This window comes from Sus scrofa, chromosome 12 (assembly GCF_054392235.1).
Source record: "Sus scrofa isolate SSC_HxYL_T2T_F1_AM1 chromosome 12, Sscrofa_HxYL_maternal_Yorkshire_Landrace_v2.0, whole genome shotgun sequence".
Taxonomy (NCBI): Eukaryota; Metazoa; Chordata; class Mammalia; order Artiodactyla; family Suidae; genus Sus; species Sus scrofa.
The window spans coordinates 43,147,585-43,172,407 of record NC_139394.1 but is presented as its reverse complement, the minus strand read 5'-3'; the positions used below and the strand labels follow the sequence as shown (position 1 = coordinate 43,172,407).

The window sequence follows — 24,823 nt, the reverse complement described above, 5'->3', positions numbered from 1 at the left end:
CTTTTGGCCGCTCCCGCGGCATATGGAGGTTCCCAGGCTAGGGGTCTAATCAGAGCTGTGGCCACCAGCCTACGCCAGAGCCACAGCAACACAGGATCCGAGCCGCGTCTGCAATCTACACCACAGCTCACGGCAACGCTGGATCGTTAACCCACTGAGCAAGGGCAGGGATCGAACCCTCAACCTCATGGTTCCTAGTCGGATTCGCTAACCACTGCGCCATGACGGGAACACCGGAATCTTGATCCTTTGTATGTGACCTTGTTTTCCTCTCTAGGTTCTCGTAGGATTTTCTTTTTGTCTTCAGTTTTTGAAATTTCAGTGATGTCCCTTGATGTCTGTTTTTATTCATTGTAGTAGGCCATTGGTGGACCTTCTTAATCTGACAATTATGCCCTTAAGTCTGGGGAAGTTTATTGAGTTGTTACATTAATTATATCTTGCCTTCTATTTTGTACTGTTTTTACTTTTGGGAGAGATTCTTAATATGCTGAACCTTCTGAATAGGTTCCCTAATACTCCTTTCTCTCCTAAGGTTCATCCTTTTGTCCTTTTTTTTTTTTTTTTTCTGATTTATGCAAGATTTTTCTCAACTCTACCTTCTAACTTTTGTATTGTTTTCATTGCTCTCATCACATTTGTAACTCTTAAGAATTATTTCCTGTTCTTTAAATGTTCCTTTTAAAAATACCCCATTGTGTTTCATGTATATATCTTCTTTTAGTTCTCTCAGGGTAATGATAGTCCTTTAAACATTTTTTTTAATTTGTATTTTGAAGTGATTTTAGACTTAGAGGAAAGTTCCAAAGATAGTACATGAAGTTCCTGCACACCCTTCACCAAGCTACCTTCAGTGTTAATATCTTACATGGCCATTGTACCTTTGCGAAAATGAAAAAGTTAACATTGGTTCAATACTATTAAGTAAACCATAGACTTTATTCACATTTCCCCAGTTTTATTTTTATTTTTTTATAATTGTGGTTTTTTTTTGCAGGATCCACTAGGACACCACATTGCATTTATAGTGGTCATTTTTCTCCCTTGATAGGTTCTTAGTCTTTTTTTTTTAAATGACTTTACCAATTTTGAGGAAGACTATTCAAGTATTTCTGTAGACTGTCCTTTAAATCAAATTTAATGTTTTTTTCATAATTCTACTAGGGTAATGGGCTTTTTTGGAAAAATACCACAGAAGTGAGGTTGCCTTCCTTGACTTCACTTCCCTAATTTTTAATGTTTTGTTATTTTCTTCAAGAAAACATCTCATTCTTCAAAGTTCATTTTTTCCTACAGGTAGTTATTATTATTTTTAATTCTTTCCTGTTGGAGGTTTTTCTTAGACACACAGTAATCCTTAATTAACTGTTAAAATTTTGGAAGGGCATTTGAAAAGCTGATTCAAGATTATGAGAATAAGAGTGGGATTTGTTGACTATTAATTTCATTGTAGAATGATGTAGTTGGGCATCTTAATTAGGGAACTCCTATGTTACTACTTGAGGCTTTTTTTTTCGTTGGTCTGGTTAGACTCCACAAAGAAAGATCCTAGAGTTCCCGTGGTGGCTCCGTGGTTAATGAATCCGACTAGGAACCATGAGGTTTTGGGTTCGATCCCTGGCCTTGCTCAGTGGATTAAGGATCCAGTGTTGCCGTGAGCTGTGGTGTAGGTTGAAGATGCGGCTCGTATCCCGCGTTGCTGTGGCTCTGGCGTAGGCTAGCGCCTACAGCTCCAATTAAACCCCTAACCTCCATATGCTGAGGGTGCGGCCCTAGAAAAGGCAAAAAGACAAAAAAAAAAAAAGAAAGATCCTTCGATTTCCCACCTCGAAGGTGAAAATTGGGGAAAGAATCTGGGAGGAGGTCTTCCTCAATATGTTTGCTTAATCTGTTCATTTTCAGTATGGCACCTTCCCCTCTTCTGTTACTGGCATCCCCCAGGCTAGAAAGCCACTTTTATTTTTATTTATTTTTAGGTTTTTATCTTTTCTGTTATAGTTGATATACATTGTTCTATTTCTACTGTACAGCAAAGTGACCCAGTTATATATATATATAATATATATGTGTAATATATATATATTCTTTTTCTCACAGTATCCTCCTCCTTCATATTCCATAACAAATGACTAGATATAGTTCCCTGCATTGTACAGCAGGATCTCATTGCTTATCCACTCCAAATTCAGTGGTTTGCATCTACTAACCCCAAATTCACAGTCCATCCCACTCCCTCCCTCCCCCTTGGCAACCACAAGTCTGTTCTCCAAGTCCGTGAGTTTGTTTCTTTTCTGTAAAAAGGTTCATTTGTGCCATATAGTAGATTCTAGATGTAAGTGATATCATATGGTATTTGCCTTTCTCTTTCTGACTTACTTCACTTAGTATGAGAGTCCCTAGTTCCATCCATTTTGCTGCAAATGGCATTATTTTGTTCTAGAAAGCCACTTTTAAACCTCTCTAGAGAATGAATCTTCAGTCTTTTATCTAGATGGTAGAATAGCAGGCACTGCTAGGCTTTACTAGTTGGAAAGAAAAATCTAAGAATCTGAAGCTTCTGAAATGGAATTTCAGCCAAACCTATAGATCCATCTTCACTTCCACTTCTTGAATGTTTTGGAGGTCCTAAGGTACAAATCATATTGATTCTAAGTTTATAGCAGATGGCTTATTACTCAGTTTTCCTGGGTTAATGTAGATATTTATCACCGTCTGCCTTCCAAGAAAATTATCCTGCTGTTGTCTCCTGTGACTTTTTTTCTAGGGGGTGTCCTTTTGTGGATTACACTTTTAAAAAATTCCTTTACTTTGTGTTTTTGTGGGATTTCAGGCAGGAGAAAAAGTAGAAATATGTTCAGCCTATCATCTTTACATCCAGAAATTTGGCAAGACTTCATTAATGATTTCTTGAAGGGTGCAGAAGTTTGCACCTGTTTCTTCTTTGATCAATGTTCTACATCCCTGATATTGAGAAGTGAGGAATAGGACAGATAAGTACACGACATTATTTTCTTGGAGTGTTAATACCCTAAAGAAATATGTTCTGATTTAAAAACAAAAACAAAACCCAAAATTCTCCAGCTCGCTCTTGAAGGAAATGACCTCAAATTCTTGTAACCATTCAGATCTAGTGTCTCTCATAAATCATCATATTCTACAATCTAGGAGTACCTGTTGTGCCTCAGTGGTAAGGAACCTGACTAGTATCCTTGAGGATGCAGGTTCGATCCTGGCCTCACTCTGTGGGTTAAGGATCTGGTGTTGCTGTGAGCTGTGGTGTAGGACACAGACGTGGCTCGGATCCTGTGTTGCTATGGCTGTGGTGTAGGCCAGCAGCTGCAGCTCCAATTGGATCCCTAGCCTGGGAACTTCCTTATGCTGCAGGTATGGCCCTGAAAAGGAGAGAAAAAAAATGTATTATAACAATCGAGGTCTTTTTTTTTTTTTTTTTTGTATTTTTAGGGCCTCACCCATGAAGTCACTATGGCTTAAAGGGCAAGGATATGTTGTGTCCGCTTGGAACTTTTGTCAGCAGCTATGAAAACTAATTGTTGCCTCTTTATTAGAATTGCTTGGAAAATACAGTGTCATTTGAGTTCAAGGGAAACACATTAACTAAGTTTGGTAAAATCTGTTCTTTTTACTTATAAAAATATCTAAATAAATAAGTGCATTAGCTATAAGTAGCTTTGCCCATGTTTTTCAGAAACGGGTATAGTTTGGTAGCCTTCTGCAAATATTTTCAATAGTCTTCAAATAAAAATTCAAGAACATATACAGTTGGTTGATCTTTGAATAACAGGGGTTGGAAATGCATGGGCCCACGTATATGTGGATTTTTTTCTATAGTAAGTACTGCACTTACTACGGGAACCAAGGTTGGTCAAATCTGTGGATGCTAGATCTTGGATCTGAAGAAACCCTGTATGTAGAAGGCCCACCAAGTTATGCACAGCTTTTTGATTGTGCAGCGGGTTGGCACCCTTAACCCCTGCTGTTATTCAGGGGTCAGTCATATGTATTTTTACATAAAAGAAAATTAGACATTGCCAACATTTGATATAATGCAGGAAATGTTTATTTGGCTAAGCAAGGTATCCTACAACTGGATCTGGGGAAAGGCCTTGTTTTGGAGGTGTCAAGCCAGCAGCTATATGAGCATTCCCCAGGGGCCAACCCTATTCTTTTTTTTTTTTTTTTTTTTTTTTTGTCTTTTTGCCTTTTTCTAGGGCTGCTCCCACGGCATATGGAGGTTCCCAGGCTAGGGGTCTAATCAGAGCTGTAGCTGCCGGCCTACACCAGAGCCACGGCAACGCGGGATCTGAGCTGTGTCTGCAACCTACACCACAGTTCACAGCAACGCCAGATCCTTAACCCACTGAGCAAGGCCAGGGATCGAACCTGCAACCTCATGGTTCCTAGTCGGATTTGTTAACCACTATGCCACGATGGGAACTCCCCAACCCTGTTCTTTGTCCACTTAGAGAAGAAGAAAGTCTTAGTCTAATACATAGTAAAGCTTTAGGGATCCCAAACTTGTGTCCAAGCAAAATTTGCGTGAGGGTGAATTTTTGTCAGAAGAGAGTCCATAGCTTTGATCAGATTTCTAGTAGTGTCTTGAACTAAGAAAGTTTCAAAGCCATTGTTTTAGGTACTTAACCTTAACCCACTGTGCTTGCTTGTGAGCATAAAGTAGAATGGGCAGGAAAGTGAGAATTAATTGTGGCTTTAAAAACTAACTTTTTGGACACAACTTACAATAAGATGTTGACATCATGACATATATAATTGATAGAAAAAATTACAAAACAATATCCTCTATGGTATACTTCTTGATATTTTCTATTCTGTTTAATTTTTAAAATGTTGGTTGTAACCCCCACTAAAAAAATTTCTTAGTATTCTGCTTGTTGGTAACCCATAGTTTGAAAAACCCTGGTGCTAGTGCATCGTAGCATACAAAATCCTTTCCTACCCTCTTAGTCCTTACAGCAGTCCCATGCGGTACTTAGGATGAGGTGACTCAGAGATGTTAAGTGACTTGTTCAAGTTTGCACCGCCAGTACTTAGCTGAGTCAGAGTGTGATCTTGGTCCTAGCTTTTGACTCCACCTCCCCTGGAACCTTTGGTTGCATCCCATTCAAACTGCTTACCTTTTCCTTCTCTTTTCTCACTCCCTTCTGTGCTGCAATTGTAGGGAATAATACTAGCTCAGACTACACATTGGGTAAATGCTAATTTGTCACCTGGCATCCGTATGCTGTCCCCAGTCCCGTTTGGGGTCCTCCCTTAGAAGTTCTGGATTTCCCTATCTGTTTAAAGAGGATCTTTTCTTCTTTTTTCTTCACTACCCTGGACCAGTGGTTTTCAAGCCTGGATTTAGAAGAGGTCCATTAGTTGTGGAACTTAATATTCAGATCTCTGGGTCTCCGGCAGGGATTCTGATTCAGCAGATCTGGAATGGAGCTTAGACGTACACATTTTTTGTGTGTTTTTGTTTTTTATTTTTATTTTTTGTCTTTTTAGGGCCGTACCTGCGACATATGGAGGTTCCAGGCTAGGGGTCCAGGCAGAGCTGTAGCCACCGGCCTACACTGCAGCCATAGCTACGAGGGATCTGAGCCGAGTCTTTGACCTACACCACAGCTCATGGCAACACTGGATCCTTTACCCACTGAGTGAGGCCAGGGATTGAACACACATCCTCATGGGTACTAGTTGGGTTCATTAATCACTGAACCACAATGGGAACTCCTGTTTTTGTTTTTTAAATAATTTTTAAGGTTTTTTTTTTTTTTTTTTTTTTTTTTTTTTTCTTTTTAGGGTTGCACCCGCGGCATGTGGAAGTTCCCAGGCTAGGGGTCTAATCGGAGCTACAGGGATCAAACCCTCATCCTCATGGATACTCATGGGCTGGGTTCATAACCCATTGAGCCACAATGGGAACTCCCTCCATTCATCTCTTTTTAAAAAAGCTCCACAGGTAATTGTTATATGTAGTCAAAGTTGAAAATTTCTACCCTGGATACATTAAAATTGTTGGGCATAGGAGTTCCCTTCGTGGCGCAGTGGTTAACGAATCCAACTAGGAACCATGAGGCTAGGCTGCAGGTTCAATCCCTGACCTTGCTCAGTGGATTAACAGATCCGACATTGCCGTGAGCTGTGGTGTAGGTTGCAGATGTGGCTCGGGTCCCACGTTGCTGTGGCTGTGGTGTAGGCTGGCAGCTACAGCTCTGATTAGACCCCTAGTCTGGGAACCTCCATATGCCATGAAGGCGGCCCAAGAAATGGCAAAAAGACAAAAAAAAAAAAAAATTGTTGGGCATAGACGGACACCCAGGATTTGGGGAATAGCTAGAGACTCCTTGGTCCCTAGAGTTTAGGGACTTAATAATGAGAGACCTGTTCTTTCCCTGGCTCCCAGCCTTTGTGGGTGGGTACAAATATTTGGCAACATAATCATAACTTGAATTGTAGAGAATCTAGTGGTTCTCTTCTTTCCACTGCCTCCTTTTTGATGGAATATTGGAAATCATAGGGTTGAAATGTGTACATAGTTGGAAAAAGTACCTTGTAAAATGGTTAGCTTGGGTTATTGTTTTAACACTTTTTATTGTTTTTAATACTTTTCATGAATAATGAAGTTTTTGAGTGTGTAATGCTTTTGGTTTACAGATTTAAGCAAATGACAAACAACTGAACTTTATACTTCAAGTTAAATAGTGTATTTGACCAGAAAAATGATACTTTGAGTATTAGTTTTATACTATAATGAAACAGGAATTGATAAAATTTGAGTTTCTAAAGAAAAAAAAACCTTCAAATCTCTCTCTCTCTCTCTCTTTAGTTCTTTTTGGAGGTGGATATCTGCTCAGACAATAAGAATTATAAGAGGTCAGTTACAAATAATGCTCCTTCATGTTTACAGTGTGATTACAAATTTTATGTTTGTTGCTAAAATATTAAACTGTAGGCTTTTATGTTGAAAGGCACCTTGCACAGAAGAATATAGGCATACTGGGGTCGGGGGGTGACCTGAAGTGAATGAGTCTGGCAGGGGTAGTATTCCATCAGCTCTTCTCAATTTGGGGCTGGAATCGGTGGAAATGGGACGGGCCGCACAGTAGCTTCTAGAGTATCTGGGCAGCTACTCAGTGATTTTCCATACGAGACCTGTCTTTTCTGTGGTTTATAGGCTAGTGCCCGAGAGTGCCACTAAGGAGAGTTGCCAGTTGGTGGACAGGCTCTTTAGTTGTTGACCCAGAGCTGCTCTCAGTCTTTGGAAGGGGATGGCTGCCTTCTCGTTCTTAGCAAGGAAGGAACAATTTGAAGTTGACCTTCTGGAGCCTTTCATTTATTTGTTAATCCTTTCTTTTTTCTTCTGTGGAATCAGAGAATTGCTCTTTTCTCAGTGAGATTTATTTTTGTATGTAGTTATCTAATTTTGGTCAGGTTATTAGCTGCCTCAGATGCCTTATTTCTCTTGTGAAGAAGCCAGCAATAGGAGTTCCCACTGTGGCACAGCAGAAACAAACCCAACTAGGAACCATGCGGTTGCAGGTTCCATTCCTGGCCTCGATCATTGGGTTAAGGGTCTGGCGTTGCCACAAGCTGTGGCGTAGGCCGGCGGCTACAGCTCTTATTCAACCCCTAGCCTGGGAACCTCCATATGCTAAGGGTGCAGCCCTAAAAAAGCAAAAAAAAAAAAAAAAAAAAAAAAAAAAAAGCCAGCTATTCCGTGTTAGTTGAGATGGCATTTGGATTTTTTTTTTTTTTTTTTTTTTTTGTGGCCACACCTGTGGCGTATGGAAATTCCTGGGCCAGGGATTGAATGCATACCAATGCAGTGACCTGAGCCACTGCAGTTGGATTCTTAACCCATGTGCCACAGCGGGACTTCTTAACCTGTGATTTTTAAGCTTGACTGTTCACTGCTCTAAAATGTGAAAGAAGTAGCCTTTTTGCTGGTGTACCTTTTGGGGTTCGTTAGAGTGGTCAATCTGCTAGAACTTTTCCCTTTCACCCTCTCTCTCCTTTTTTCCTCTTTTTAAATTATTTGGTTTTCTTTGAAGGTTCTGGAAGTGAGCCGGATTATGAAATTGGGAGACATTAAAATTTTTTTTAAGAAACTTATTATTCCAAGGGAGACAAGTATAATGAATTTAGATGTCAATTTTCCTGCTTGTGTGGTATTTCCATATTTGATTCTAGTTTTAAAAATTAAAGTTAGGGGGAGTTCCCGTCATGGCGCAGTGGTTACCAAACCCGACTAGGAACCATGAGGTTGCGGGTTCGATCCCTGGCCTTGCTCAGTGGGTGGGGGTCCGGCGTTGCCGTGAGCTGTGGTGTAGGTTACGGCTTGGATCCCATGTTGCTGTGGCTCTGGCGTAGGCCGGTGGCTACAGCTCCGATTCAACCCCTAGCCTGAGAACCTCCATATGCCGCGGGTTCAGCCCTAGAAAAGGCAAAAAGACAAAAAAAAAAAAATAACAGCTTACATAATCTCCAGCTCACTTTTAGTGAATGTCAATAAGTATTTTTTGGGCATTCCTGGCAGTTTGTTGTTACTGTTTCATTCTTCTAGCACACATGGTTCTCAAACTTCAGGACTTGTTAAAATATATATTACTGTACCATCCTGTGGGTTCTGATACAGTTAACTAGTCTATGGTAGCTCCTAAGAATTTGCACTTTCTTTTTTTTTCTTTTTGGCTGCACCTGCAGCATGCGGAAGTGTCCAGTCCGGGGATCGAACCCTTGCCACAGCTGTAACCAGAGCCACAGCAGTGACGACACCAGATTCTTAACCTGCTGAGCCATGGGGAACTCTAAGAATTTGTACTTTTAACAGTTCCCAGGTGCTTCTGTGGCTGTGGCTGCTGCTGCTGGTCTGGCAACCACACTTTGAGAACCACTGCTTTAGCATTTGCAGATACTGCTTTGTGTTTGTAAATGAATAAGTTCTGATTCACAAATTATATAGAAATAATGATGCAAGTGTGATTATAATATGTTTAGTGTTCATTCTCAAGTATTTTTAAATCTTGATGTTTTATTATCTAATGTCAAAGACAACTACTGTTTTTTTTGTGTGTCTTTTGGGGGCCATACCCTCGGCATATGGAGGTTCCTGGGCTAGGGGTCCAGTCGGAGCTGTAGCCACTGGCCTACACCACAGCCACAACAACTCGAGATCCAAGCCGAGTCTCTGACCTCACCACAGCTCACCGCAATGCCAGATCCTTAACCCATTGAGCGAAGCCAGGGATTGAACCCTCGTCCTCATGGATGCTAGTCAGGTTCCTTAACCACTGAGCCCCGACGGAAACTCCAGAGAGCACTACTCTTTACTTTTATATGTCAGTGGTTTACAGCATATAAAATTATTAATAATAAGCACCTTCTCTTAGAGCACCTCAATATCAGGACTGGGAATCATTACTTTGAATTAAAAGTGGTTGGTCAGGCTACAAGCTGTTTAATACTAATGTATGTAGTTTTGACTTTTTTAAATAGAATTTTTGGGATGACAAGGTAAATATTGTTTCCTTTAGTTTTGGTTTTTATTGTTGCTATGAACTTTGAACTATGTTTTGGTCCTTGTCTTTTAGTTTGCTTGTGGTTGACAATGTCTGACAATGTCCTGACTAATAAGGCCCTATATCTAGAAAACCTGTACTTAATTGATGTAACATCTCCATTAATTATTGTTTTTACCTTTAATGGTAGATTCACTTTCTTCCTATCAGTGTCAGCAGTTAGCACATTAGAGCCCAAAACAGACATTTGGGGGTGATTTTTTAACAGTTATAATTTAAGAAAAATTTCAAGGGGACAAGTAAAGATTTTTTTAAATTAAAAAATAGCCACCTGCAGTTTGCTTTAAAACAAACTACATGTGTTTGTGTATAGTATATCTATACATAGTTTGCTTTATATATGTATATACCTAAAGAATATATTTTATTGTATATATTTATACATATATATGCTTACGTAAAATTCATAGCCTTTCACAGTATGGTGTTTGGAACCAGATGATAGCTGTATACTTTGAACACCAAGTTTCAAATGACCACCTCTCTCCCCAGACCCTAACCTTACATTCTCCCCTGTACTAACAACTGAAATCGCAGCATCACAATAAGCAACCTTCACCTGCCATGAAGATTTCTTTATTGATCATTATTTTCTCTTGGACATCACCAAATTGATAGAGATTAGGAATGGCTTGTAATTTTTAGAGAGAATGTTCTTTGAGGAAAAGGGAACAGGTGTTACTTTTTTTAGGCATAGTTCCCATGATCTGGATTTTCTTCTCTTTTAGAAAACAAAGGCTGGAGTTCCTGAGCTCAGCAGGTTGCAAACCCAACTAGTATCCGCGGGTTAAGGACCTGGCGTTGCCATGAGCTGTGGTGTAGGTCGTAGACATGGCTTGGATCCCATGTTTCTGTGGCTGTGGTATAGGCTGGCAGCTGTAGTTCTGATTCAGCCCCTAGCCTGGGAACTTCCATATGCCGTGGTTACAGCCCTAAAAAGAAAGAAAAAAAGAAAAAAGAGAAAACAAAAGCTGTGGAAAGGAATAGCCAAGTTAACCAGTTCTCAAACTGGCCTCGCTTCCAAGTGCCAGCTGTGGTGTATCAGGTCTAACCTGTGGCTGTCCTCAGGTATAGGTTATTGTCCATAACCTGCTTTTCTCACTTACTTTTCATTTCTCCATAGCTCTGAGAGCTCGTTTTGAAGGAATAATGGATGAACCGTCTCCCTTGGCTAAACCTCTGGAGTTGAACCAGCACTCCCGCTTCATAATTGGTTCTGTGTCTGAAGATAACTCAGAGGATGAGATTAGCAACCTGGTGAAGCTGGACCTGCTGGAGGAGAAGGAGGGCTCTCTGTCACCAGCTTCTGTCAGCTCAGATACGCTCTCTGACTTGGGGATTTCTAGCCTACAGGATGGCTTGGCCTTACACATGAGGTAAGTCAAAGAAGTTTAATGTTTTACTTCTTTTACCTGTCCTGGAGTTCCTGCTGTGGTGCAGTGGGTTAATGATCCAGCTTGTCTCTGTGGCGGCACTGGTTCAATCCCCTGCCTGACACAGTGGGTTAAGGATCCAGCATTGCTGCATTGTAGGTTGCAGCTCTGGCTAGGATTCAGTCCCTGGCCCAAGAACTTCCAAATGCCATGGATTCAGCCAAAAAAGGAAAAGAAAAAAAAAGTTGGTTTTTTTTTTTTTTTTTTTTTTTTCGTAAGGGCTGCAAATATGGACGCTCCTGGGCTAGGGGTTGAATTGAGTTGAATTGGAGCTATAGCGGCCTGCTTCCACCACAGCCACAGCCACATGGCCTCTGAGCTGAATCTGTGACCTGAGCTGCAGTTTGCAGCAACACCCGATCCTTAACTCACTGAGCGAGGCCAGGGATCAAACCCACATCCTCACTGCGGACACTATGTTGGGTTCTTAACCTGCTGAGTCACAAAGGAAACTCCAAAAAAAAAAAAAAAAAATCTTATTTAATCTGTCCTATTGGTTTCACTGATCTTGTTCTGAAGAAAAGAGCAAGAATAATTTGAGCCAACATTATTTCACCTTTTCCTATCTCACCGGATTTAAAACTTTGTTGGGTAATTGGGAAATGATGTATTTTGCCTGGAGTGCCGATTTTGAAAGTGTCTTTTCTTAAATATTCCTCTCAGCTTCTTCCTGTTCTTCCTACATGCTGGGTCTTTTAGTGAGATCCAGCAAGTGAGGGATAGATTGAGGAATTTCAGTCTCTGTACTACTTTGACTAACGGTGTTGTTACTGTCCTAATGACTGGTAGGACTTTTGCAGGGATGGGCAAATTTGTAGTAACTTTTTTTTTTCTTTTCCCCTTTGAAAGTTTGGCTCATTTATTTGGTACTGTATTAACCAGTTTGTTGAGAGAGAGTTTATTTATTAAAATTTTTTTTATTATAGTTGATTGTAGTAATCTTTCTTTAAACTGCTTTATCATGTCAGGAAATTGTATTCTATTTCTGGCAGGGCCAGTCTTCATTGAGGAGCAAAGGGTTGTTGTAGAGCTCTCCTTTTTCTCTAAAATGCAGTTCTCTACATGTAACTGAGAATGTCCGTATGTAGTAATGCTGGGTTATTCTTACTTATTGATGTTTGATTGTGTGAAGTTTTGGTCACTTGCTTTGAATTTCTTGCATTAAACGTTCTAAATTAGTGGTTCTTAGTTTTCACTGTATATCAGAATCGCTTGGGAAACTAAGAAATGAGCCCCATCTCCAGAGATTTGGATTCACTTGATAACTGGCTTGGCTTGGAAGTGGGACTTTTTTTTTTTTTTTTTTTTTTTTTTTTTTAAGTTATTTGAGTGATTCTAATGTACAGCCTGGGTTGAGATTTTAGGTCTAGCTTAGATAAACATAAATTAGGGTGCATGTTGCTGCTTTTATTACATTGGTGTTTCTCTTATTAATGAATGATGAAGTAATTCAGCTCCATTTTATACACTCAAGATATAGAATCTTTTTTTTTGATTTTTTTAGGGCCGCACCCTTGGCACATGGAGGTTCCCAGGCTAGGGGTCAAGTTGGAGCTACAGCTGCCGGCCTACACTACAGCCACAGTAATGCAGGATCTGAGCCTCGACTGCGACTTACACTACAGTTCCCGGCAACACCAGATCCTTGACCCACTAAGCGAGGCCAGGGATTAAACCCGCAACCTCATGGTTCCTAGTCAGATTCGTTTCCCTTGCGGCATGGTAGGATCTCCTCAAGATATAGATTCTGTAGGAAAATCCCATACTGAGTCTGGCTGAATGTGACTATCTTTTCTTATGGTTATCCCTGGGGATTTGGGGTCCTTGCTTCTGAAAGATGACATAATGAATGTCAGTGGTCACCCCTATTTGGCCACGTGGAGGTCTAAAGAAAAGAGTTAAGCAAGTTTATTTTTTTACTTTGCCTAGAACTGCCATTAACCAGAGAGATAGGAGTTCCTGTCGTGGCTCAGTGGTTAATGAATCCGACTAGGAACCACGGGGTTGTGGGTTCGATCCCTGGCCTCTCTCAGGGGGTTAAGGATCCAGTGTTGCCGTGAGCTGTGTTGTAGGTCGTAGACACAACTCGGATACTGCGTTGCTGTGGCTGCGGGGAAGGCTGGCAGCTACAGCTCCAATTGGACCCCTAGCCTTGGAACCTCCATATGCCGAGGCAGCGGCCCTAGAAATGGCAAAAAGGCAAAAAACAAAACAAAACAAAAAAACCCCAAAAAACCAAAACCAGAGAGATAATTTAGCTTAATACCTTTTTGTTTTAAAATAGATGAGAAAACTGAGGCCTACAGGGGGAAGATAACTTGCTTAAGGGTAGATAGCTAGAAAACTGTAATTCATAATTAGATGCCCTTATTCCATTTCAGTTAACTTTTATCCTCTACTATCCTGATCATCCAAGTGTTTTAATTATAACTAGTTCAGAGACAGTTGGTTTTGAGGAGTTAGTGAATCAAGTATTATATCTAATCTCTGGGTTAAAAAAGAGGAATAGAGGTCAGTATTTAGCGTCGGGGAGGGGGGGAAAAGGGGTCAGGTGTTTATGTAAACATTTTTTCTTACTTATAGGTCACTTAGTTGGTGGTGATCATCTTCCTCCTTGAGGTCATTTGTAAATCTTGTGCTTGCAGGTTGGGACTGGTGAGGTTACATGCCTTTACAAGACAGAGGACCAAAGATTCTAAACCTTCTTTTTGCAATGTGCTGGATGGTCACACACAGCCAACAGAGAATTGTTTTCAGAATGTCATAGTGTCCCTGTTGGGAAAGAACTGGGTGAAATCTCAGTTCTTAAAGCCATGCAACTCCTTGGGAAATATGCCCAGTTTGAGGACAAGTAAAATGGAATATACGTTCTTTGGATTAGGAAATTGTGCGTTTGGCAGTGGTGAGATAAATTGCATTGTAAGAAACAGCTGATGATATTACAAGGCAGTTTATAGTTGCCAAGTCATTCCCAAAGTTGATGGCTCTTATTGCAAAGTCTGTGTGGTTAGTGGTAGCAAAGTGTATGTGGTCAGTGGTAGGAGCGCCTGATCCCTGAGTGGTATGCCCAACTTTTGCAAGACCCACTCTTGCAGCTCGTGGATGAACCATGGATTGAAGTGTGATCGGCTGCCTGGGAAGGAGACAGTGCCAGTTCTTACTGGCTTCTCAAATAGCTAATGTTCTAAACGAGGATAAAGGTTCTTGGTTGATTCTCTTTTTTATTTTTTTTTATTTTCCCACTGTACAGCAAGGGGATCAAGTTATCCTTACATGTATACATTACAATTACATTTTTTTCCCCACCCTTTGTTCTGTTGCAACATGAGTATCTAGACAAAGTTCTCAATGCTATTCAGCAGGATCTCTTGTAAATCTATTCTAAGTTGTGTCTGATAAGCCCAAGCTCCCAATCCCTCCCACTCCCTCCCCCTCCCATCAGGCAGCCACAAGTCTTTTCTCCAAGTCTATGATTTTCTTTTCTGAGGAGGTGTTCATTTGTGCTGAATATTAGATTCCAGTTATGAGTGATATCATATGGTATTTGTCTTTGTCTTTCTGGCTCATTTCACTCAGTATGAGATTCTCTAGTTCCATCCATGTTGCTGCAAATGGCATGATGTCATCCTTTTTTATGGCTGAGTAGTATTCCATTGTGTATATATACCACATCTTCCGAATCCAATCATCTGTCGATGGACATTTGGGTTGTTTCCATGTCCTGGCTATTGTGAATAGTGCTGCAATGAACATGCGGGTGCATGTGTCTCTTTTAAGTAGTTTTGTCCGAATATATGCCCAAGAGTGGGATTGCAGGGTCATATGGAAGTTCTATGTATAGATTTCTAAGGTATCTCCATACTGTTCTCCATAGTGGCTGTACCAGTTTACATTCCCACCAACAGTGCAGGAGGGTTCCCTTTTCTCCACAGCCCCTCCAGCACTTGCTATTTGTAGACTTATTAATGATGGCCATTCTGACTGGTGTGAGGTGGTATCTCAAGGTAGTTTTGATTTTCATTTCGCTTATAATCAGCGATGTTGAGCATTTTTTCATGTGTTTGCTGGCCATCTGTATGATTCTCTTCTTAAGTCACTTGTGGATATGGTGTCCTTGAGAGTAATTTAAATTGCTCCAAATTCATTTTCTGTATTAGAATGGACTCTTTTCTGACATCTGCCACTAATTAAGTAGGTGACCACAGACAATTCATGTTACCTCTTAGGACTCATTTTCCTCACCTGTGAAAATGATGGTATTGATCCAGATACTCCTTTTCACTCTTTGAACCCAAGGTTAAATGGAGACTGACTGAGTTTAGGATCAGCTCTCAGAATGAAGAGCCTAATCCTTTACAGGTGATAGAGCTTAAAGAGTTAATCTCTAAGATGTAGTGTCAAGAGACACTAGCTGGAGGTCCTTTAAAACCAAGTGAAGTCATTGCCATTGTATAGGATGAGAGTGGGTTTCTCTCTCAAGTTTAGGGCTTGGTTTTAGGTGCTGAGTGAGAAGTCTAGTGGGTGTGGTGGCTGGATAGGCAGAAAACAAAAAATAGTGTAGGTCACAGATGCTGGGTGTGACCAAAAAAGCGGAAAAAAAAGTAGTAGTTGCTGCTTTGGAAGGAGAGAGTTGTTAGGTTCACTCAGGAAGGGCTCCTTGAAGGAGGTTTAGGTATATTCCTATCTCCTTTATGATCTAGAAAGGAAAGTATCAATATCTTAGAAAATTTAGAATTCACATACAAGATCTCCTGTAGCATGTTTGACTCTTCAAAAGATTCTAACTAGAGTTTTGAAGCTATTTTGTGAATCTCTAAAGTTTCTCCAGAGGTATCAGTCATGGAATGCAGACAGGCGATAAACTCATTTTGGAATCAGGTCCCAGATTCCACATTTCATGGTTGTATTAAATTTCATATAGGGAGTTCCTGTTGTGGCTCAGCCAGTTACAAGCCTGACTGCTATCCATGAGGACACAGGTTCAATCCCTGGCCTCGCTCAGTTGGTTAAGGATCTGGTGTTACTGCGAGCTGTGGTATAGGTCGAAGACAAGGCTCAGATCTGGCATTGCTATGGCTGTGGTGTAGGCTGACAGCTGCAACTCCGATTTGACCCCTAATCTGGGAACTTCCATATGCCAAAGGTGTGGCCCTAAAAAGTGAAAAAAAAAAAAAAATTCATGCAGAGCTGTACAGAGCCTCGCCCCTAGGAAATAAGGTAATAAGGTGAGAATCAAGAGTCTGGGAGTGGCTGTCAGCTTCCACTGCCATTGACTGGGTCTGGAGGGGAGTTCAAGAGAACAAAAATAGTGAGAGATCTGACCTATTGCTGCTATATCCTGCCCTATTTTTCACATTATCCGTAAGAACCAGCAGTCCTGTTTTCTCAGCGACTACTTAGAAAAATAATAGTAATGATCAGTAACATTATCACGTGCTTCGCTCTATGCCAGTCTCTCTGCTGGGCTTTATGTGGAGTATCACGCTTGATCTCCACAACAACCCCATGAGGTAATGTACGATTATCACCTGCAGTTTTTTATGGATGGGGACCTGAGACTCGGGTTAAATAACATGCTGAATGTTACACAGGGAATTGTTTATGGAATCCAGTCAGAGCTCACACTCTTAGCCACTACAGTAAACTAGAACCCTTGCTGTAATAAGTATGTTTCTGTTCTCTTTGAGCAATTTTTTTTTTTTTTTGGTCTTTTTGCCTTCTCTAGCCCCCCGCTCCCCGTGGCATATGGAGGGTCCCAGGCTAGGGGTCTAATTGGAGCTGTAGTGCCAGCCTACGCCAGAGCCACAGTGACTCGGGGTCCGAGCTGCATCTGTGACCTACACCACAGCTCACAGCAACGCCAGATCCCAGATCGTTAACCCACTGAGCAAGGCCAAGAATTGAACCTGCAACCTCATGGTTCCTAGTCGGATTCGTTAACCACTGAGCCACGACGGGAACTCCCAAGCAATTTTTTTCTAATTAAACGTCAGCATTATTAAACAGGGACAGAAATTAGAAAAAGAAAATTTTAGAAAATATATTTTTAAATAATGCTTTATTAAAGAAGCTTTATAAAGAAAATTTGAAACAAAATACAAGAAAGCAAAACGAAAGCCTTGTATATTCACCACCCAGAGAAAATTCCTGCTAATACCCTCTTGTATAGTCTTCTGGATCTTTTTCTCTGCATATGTGCATATGCATTTCTCTCTACTGAAATGAGATCATCCTGTACACACTGGTTTACAACCTGCTCTTTTCTGTTGACAGTTCCCACTTTTGTATTTCACTAAATTTTCATCTAATCTAATATGCATACCATATTCAAATTTCTCCAGTTGACTCCAAAGTTCTGTTTCATCCAAACTGGTATCCAATCCAAGAACACGTGTTGTATATTATTATATCCTTTAAACTCCTTTATCTTGTTACCCTCTGTTTTTTTTGTTGTTGTTGTTGTTAATGGCAGTGACTAGTGACTTATTTAAAAAAGGAAGGTAGCGAATCATCACAATATATGGCTACTAGTGATAGCTTGGTGGAATGGAGAGACATGGGAGGAAAAATAAAGGATAATTTACTGTCTCACACTTTTTATTGTTGTATCATTTGTAGTACAATAGTTTGATGTTGCACTAATGATATTTTAATGGATTTTATAATCATAATGAAAGGGACCATTATAAAACATAGTATGATTTGACCAGAAGCTATGAAGGACAGAGCTTTCTGGTTTTAGCTGCATGTGTTTGTGTTTGACCTGGAAAGAAACAAGGATTCTCTTTTCTTTTTAGTCTTTTACTTCTGAGTCTGAAGTGATTTGCTTTAAATCTAGTGATGGAGATAAAAATAAATAATAGCTGCAAAAGCTTTTAGAAAAGTAGAATGAGTCATCCTGGTATACCATGATATTATTTATTATGGACAAATCCTTTCGGGAGGTAAAATTTTTTAACTGGAAAAACCTTTAAGTCTTTTGCATATTAGGGCTTAAAACTTGGGAATTTAGATGTGAAAGACTTTTGATTGTAGCCAGCATATACTGTGAATGTTCTAATTCATATAGAGAGAATAACCATTACTGAGAGGACAGGAAATTTCATTTCCCCTTCCTATCTTCTGGCTCATTAATGGGAAATAAGGAAACTGGTCTCATTTTGAGTTTATCTTGTTATGGCTTTGCTTGCAGATGGGCCTGTGAGAGTGTTGCTGTGTTGTGGCTTTCTTAGGATTTCTCATTTAGCTTCCCTAAGCTTTCTCCCTCCCCCCACCAACTCTCCAAACTCTTTACTCTCTATGCTTCTTCCTTGATATTCCGAGATTCCCAGTTGCCATGGTGCCTCCAAAGTGGAGGACGCAGAGAAGGTTATTATGAGATCCGGCAACTTGATACTTTTTTTACTGAGGGCGGTAGTCTCCTCCATCTCTCTCCCACTCACTCCTTTCCATTCAGAAAACAGGAGCCATTCCTGTTTGTGTGTTATAGTCTCCAGAGTTTATTCTATAAATTTTGCTAATCGTAGACATGAAATTACAAAGGGTGTAAATACAGCTCAGGACAGCTGCTGGACAGTGTTGTTCCTTTTTAGTACTTCTAGTGTAATGCATACATTTTTCTCCTTTTTTCCCATTAACATAACCTTAAAACTGAAGTTTGTTTTTACTACTTAAATTTTAAAAAGTTATTAGATGTATGCTTATTATAGAAAATTTGGAAATCCAGTAAGTATAAAGAAAGAAAGAAAAAAAAAATTCCGTTATTGCCAGGTGATGGGGATATGATCATCTGGCAATAACTGCTGTTAATGTTGGGTATGTTTCCTTTTAGTGTTTTTCACCTCTTAAGGATACATTCCATTAAAAAGTGGGTACATAGATAATGCAATGAATGCACCGCTCTGTTTCCTGCCTGTTCTTTTTTTTTTTTTTTTTTTTCAGATAACAGCATTTTCTCAGGCCCTTAAAAATCTTTTATAAACTTAACTTTTCCAGAGTGCTCAAGTAGAGTTAAGCTTGTTTCTAAGTGACTTTCCCCACAATAGGCTCTTTGGTTTCTGAGGCAGTTAGTTACTCTTTAACCATCTACCTTCTCTTTTCCAAAAAAATTTTTGGTATCTCTAATCTGTTGGTGTCTCCTCTTCCATTCTCTTTGTCCATATATCTTTATGCCTCTTTTGTTATTTTATTGTCATTTTCATGTGATTTTGGTAGGGAACAGTGATAAATGCTCAGCCTACCTGCCACTTTTAACTGGTAATCCTCTTCATTTCTTTTCTTTTTTTTTTTTTTTTTTTTTGTCTTTTTGTCTTTTTGTCTTTTTGCCATTTCTGGGGCCGCTCCTGCGGCATATGGAGGTTCCCAGGCTAGGGGTCTAATCGGAGCTGTAGCGGCCGGCCTACTCCAGAGCCACAGCAACGAGGGATCCGAGCCGCATCTGCCATCTACACCACAGCTCACAGCAATGCCGGATCCTTAACCCATTGAGCAAGGCCAGGGATCGAACCCGTGACTTCATGGTTCCTAGTCGGATTCGTTAACCACTGAGCCATGATGGGAACTCCATCCTCTTCACTTTTTAACCTATTGCACTTGGCTTCTCTACCTACCATTTTCTGAAACTACCCTTAGAAAACTCAATGGTGACCTCCTAATGGCAACATTCACAGTGTTGGCTTTTCAGTCACTGTAAACTACTACTTATGTTTTATAAACATTCTCCCCCTGTTCTCTTTTCTGATCCTTCCCTCTTAGGTGCTTGAATAGGCTCCCCTCCCCTCCCCCTTTCCCCTTGGTTGGTGGTCTTCTACAACGCTTTCTGACTTAAGCCCTCTTCTCAAACTACATCCTCTCCCTTGACCTGTCTTAATAGTATATCCATTTTTCTGGTCTCCTAAGCCTTCCCTCACCCTAATTTGGTATTCTTATTGATGTACTCCCTCAGTAATTCTTTATTTTTTTTAGCCCTCAATAATTCTTTTTTTAAAATATATCCTAATTTTATTTTTATTTTTAATTTTTTTTGTCTTTTGTCTTTTTAGGGCCGCACCTGCGGCATGTGGCTTCTCAGGCTAGGGGTCTAATCAGAGCTATAGCTGCCTGCCTACACCACAGCCACAGCAGTGCTGGATCTGATCCGCATCTGCCACCTACACCACAGCTCAGGGCAATGCCGGATCCTTAACCCACTGAGCGTGGCCAGGGATTGAACCCACAACCTCATGGTTCCTAGTTGGATTCATTTCTGCTGTGCCACAACAGGAACTCCTTATTTTATTTTTTTAAATGATTTTTATTTTTTCCATCATTGCTGGTTTACAGTGTCCTGTCAATTTTCTACTGTACAGCAAGGTGGTGGACCCAGTCACACATACCTATATACATTCTTTTTCTCACATTATCATGCTCCATCATAAGTGGCTAGATATAGTTCCCAGTGCTATACAGCAGGATCTCATTGCTGATTCATTCCAAGGGCAATAGTTTGCTCCCTCAATAATTCTTGAATTCATCTCCTTCTTTCTACAGTTACTGTCATTGCTCTTGCTCTTTCTTATTTGGATTATGGCAATAGTATTTTAGATGTTTTCTACTCTCTTTCCCCCTTCAGTATAAGCGCACCATGGCCATTGCGATCTTTCTAAAAGGTAAACTGATTATTTCACAGCACTATTCAGGGGGCCCCTGTTATCTGTAAGGTTTATTAATGTTTAGCCAAACGTTGTGCCAGGTGCCTAACGTTTTTCCCAATAGCCACAATAGCTCTAATCATTATTATGGTGAGCATAATGAGATCTGTTAGGGGCCCACTAATGTCTCAGAGATGTTTGAACTGGGTTTTGAAGGATGAACAGAAAACAGACAAGCTACCAGAGATAAGTATGTGTGTGTAGTAGAAAGGGTAGAGCTGGTGGGGTTGACAGCACATGTGAAGATAGCAAACTGTGAAACATCTGACACATTTAGACAGTTATAAGACATTGAGTATTACTGGAATGTAAGGGAGACAGGATAGTTAGTGCAGTGGAAGAGGAGGCTGGTGAGATAGAGGTCAGATTATTAAGGATCCTGTGTGTTATAAGAAGACTTACATAAAATGGGAAACAGTATTTAGATTTGGCTATGCAACAGAATCGTCTGCAGAGCTTTGAGGAATAAAGATTTTTCCACGCCCCACCCCAGATTGATTAAATTACAGTCTCTGGCCATGGAGCCCAGGAATCTTCATTCACCTACTCTTCAGGTGGGTCTGATGTGAAACCTGAGCTGAGAACCACTTTCTCAGAGTTGAGAGCAATGCCTGACATGTAGTGTATGCCTAATAAATGTTGCATTGAAATTGAAGTCATGCAAGTAGATTAGATCACTCTGAGGAAGAGTATATAGGCAGAAGGGGAAATGTTTTGAGGAAATGTCTACTTTTATGTGGAAAGGAGACAGGAAATGATCAGTGAGGTAGAAGGAGAACCAAGAAAACCAAGGTAAAGATGATTTTAAGGTAGAAGAAATGAAGTGGTGAGCAGCGATGTATGAAAGGAAGAACTGAGAAAAAGCACTGGAGTAGTGAGTAGGAGGATCTCGAGGTGAACAGCTTTAGTAGATGGCACGAGATTAAGGAGTGAACAAAGGGTGAAAGAGCAGGGATTTCCTCAGTTCAACTGTTAAGAAGTTCATGGCAAGGAAAAGAGGGGAATAGTTACTTGACAGCATGATAGGATCTTGCTCACTTGTCCCCCCTCTCTCTCCTTCCCCAACCCACTGTCAAGTTTTTTTAGTTGGAATGCCCTTCTCCTGACTGTTGAAATTCCTTTCATATTTTGAGGTCAACACATGTGGCATGTGGAAGTTCCCAGACTAGGGGTCCAGTCGGAGCTGCATCTGCCAGCATATGCCACAGCAATGCAAGATCCAAGCCACATCTTCGACCACAGCTCATGGCAATGCTAGTCCTTAAGCCACTCAGTGAGCCTAAGGATCGAACCTGAATCCATCCTCATGAATACTAGTTGGATTTGTTACTGTAGAGCCACTGTGGGAACTCCATGTTTTAAGATCTTTTTCAAATGCTGCCTGTGCTGTGAAATTCCTCTTGTATTTTCCCTTATTAAGTTTTTCTCTTCTGGTAGTTTGGCCTTCCATTTTCCACAACAACAGTTTCATTCTTTCTCCATTATCCTTAAACCAGCTGTCTCCCTTTCTGCTAGTCCCTGCTTCTTCTAGACACACTTTTAATTCATAACTTTGCTTCATATTTCATTGAGAAAATAGAAACTGTCAGGCCAGAAATTCTTCCTTCCAACACTTAATTTTAAAGTTACTTGTATCTGTACTCATATTCTCATCTTTGTCATTGATTTTTAGTTTAATCCATTGTATTCAGAGGATTTACTCTATGTGATTTCAAATCTTTGAAATTTTTTGATGATGCTTTATGGCCTAGCATATGGTCTACTTTGGTAAAATTTTATAAACACTTGCAAAAAACATGTATTTTGTAGTTATAAAATTCTGTACAGTCAGTTGAGGTTTTCAATTATGGTGTTTTTTTGCCTAATCATTCTCAGTTGCTGAAAGAGGAATATTAATCTCACTGCTAGAATCTTATAAATCAATTAGAAAAAGGTGTTTAATGTCTTATGAAGACATTTTGACCCAGTAGAACTATATGGAAAAGACTTGAACTTGACAAAAACAGATACCCAGACAGCAGATAAGCTTATAAAAAGGTATTTAATATCATTGGTTATCAGGAAGTTGCAAATTAAAATCACACTGAATTAAATGCCATTCCAACCAAAAAGGTCAAAATTAAAAGACCGACAATATCAAGTGTTATCAAGGGTGTGAGACACATGGAACTCTCATGCATAGCTGGTGGGAATAAAAGTTGACACAACTACCTAGAAAACTCTTTGGGCAGTATCTTTTACAGCTATAAACATACACATACTCTATCAACAAAGCAATCCACTTCTTGGTATTTACCCAAAAGAAATGAGTGCATTTGTCCACCAAAAACCAAGTATAAGTATAGTCAAAATTCATAAACACAAGTGTCCATCAATAGAATAAATAAATAAATAAATCATACAGTAGTCACACAATGTAATACTACACAGCAATGAAAATAAACCTCTGCTCTGTCACAACATGAGTGAACTTTTTAGATATAATATTAGTCAAAATACATAGAGTACAGCTCTATATGTGAAGTTCAAAAACAGGCGAAGCTGATTGATGCTGATAGAGTTCAGAGTAGCGTTTACATTGGGGAAAATACTGACTGGGAAGGGAGCACACTGGAGCCTTTTAAGACTCTGGAACATTCTGTATCTTTTTTTTTTTTTTTTTTTAATTTGCTTTTTGGGGCTGCACCCGCGGCCTATGGAGGTGCCAATTGAAGCTACAGCTGTGGCCTACACCACAGCCACAGCAACGCCAGATCCGAGCTGTGTCTTCGACTCACACCACAGCTCACAGCAACCCACTGAGCGAGGCCAGGGATTGAAACTGTACCCTCACGGTTCCTAGTTGATTCATTTCCGCTGGGTCACAGTGGGAACTCCAGAACGTTCTGTATCTTAATGGAGTGGTTGGCTATGTACATATATGTATATATGTATGTAAAATTAATTGAGTGTACACTTAAGATTTTTGCACTGAATTTTATGAAGTTATGTCTCGAAAAGTAAATAAAAGAACTTCCACCTGTAGTTGAATGAGGAGGTCAACAAATCCTTAACCCCAAAAGGCAACTATATAACTTGACAAAAACTACTTCAGCCTTAAAATCAGTCATAAGGCATCCAATAATCTGAGAAAAATTTATGTTTGAAAAATGGCAGGAATTCAGTAAAAACAGTAGGGGTCTGTGGTATTCTTGCCGGGACGGTTCCCATTCCCTTCCCTCAGCATGGCAGACGTGGAGGTGTGTGGGTGTGCCAGGAAGACTGGTGGTTATGATGCTGCAGCTGAAGAGAGTGTACTCATTTTGGATAGCAGGTGATGCCCATGCTCAGTGGCATTGTCAGTAGAAGTGACTTTCCTGGCAGTGAACGGGAGATCTGGGCCCATGGCTCTACTGGGGCTGAGGTGTGTTTGTGCTCGGGGTTAGCATATTGCTGGTTGGGGCTGTGTGCATACACACAGAGTAGCCACGATAAGGTTCAACAGAAGGTAAAAGCCACAACATCCTTGAAATTGTCCTGAACCTTGTGCTATTCTACCCTCTACACAGACACATGGACAGAGTACAAAAAAGCCTTATTGGTTCCAGGTGTTTGAGTATAACCCCTACCTAATCACTGGCTGCCATTTAAGTTATGCAAACCTAGAGGTACTTACCCTTCAAAAGGAGATTTAAACATAAAAACAAGCAATAAAAAGAAAATGAGCTTAAGGCATCAGTGGTTGTACTCTTTAGGGTGAGGAGATTTCACAGCTTTAACCCAGGCCAATTAGTAAAACAAGAGAAAAAGAAGCAAACATGGGTAACGACGACAATCTTCATGGGCAAAAGAAATCAGAATCCAGAGTTGCTATAATAAATTATTTAATGTGTTAAGTTTCCAACAAAAAATCATGAGCTATGAAAAGAAATAGGAAAACGTGACCCATATTTAGGAAAAAAGTCAATATTGACTGTTCTCAAGTGTCTCTAGATACTGGACTAGCAGACAGTCTTCACAGCATCTATCATAAATATATTCAGGAGTTCCCATTATGGCTCAGCAGGTTAAGAACCCACCATAGTGTCCATGAGGATGCAGGTTCGATCCCTGGCCTTGC

General features: G+C 40.2%; 1 protein-coding gene and 1 long non-coding RNA gene across 41 annotated transcripts in view; both read left to right on the top strand.

Moving 5' to 3' along the window:
* ACACA (acetyl-CoA carboxylase alpha) overlaps nucleotides 1–24,823 on the top strand; it is a 293,326-nt gene that overhangs the window by 67,544 nt on the left and 200,959 nt on the right. For 25 of the 40 annotated variants that reach the window (XR_014820335.1, XR_014820333.1, XR_014820334.1 and 22 more), the window contains 2 exons: nucleotides 6,851–6,897; nucleotides 10,726–10,978. Coding sequence is in view for 33 of the 40 variants with exons in the window: in XM_084982948.1 (XP_084839074.1) it covers nucleotides 6,851–6,897; nucleotides 10,726–10,978 (300 nt within the window). In the remaining 7 variants the exon portion in view is untranslated. 40 annotated transcript variants of the gene reach the window in all.
* LOC146398235 (uncharacterized) lies at nucleotides 12,328–15,762 on the top strand. Its single transcript, XR_014821360.1, has 2 exons — nucleotides 12,328–12,990; nucleotides 13,168–15,762. It is a non-coding gene; the product is annotated as an uncharacterized LOC146398235 (long non-coding RNA).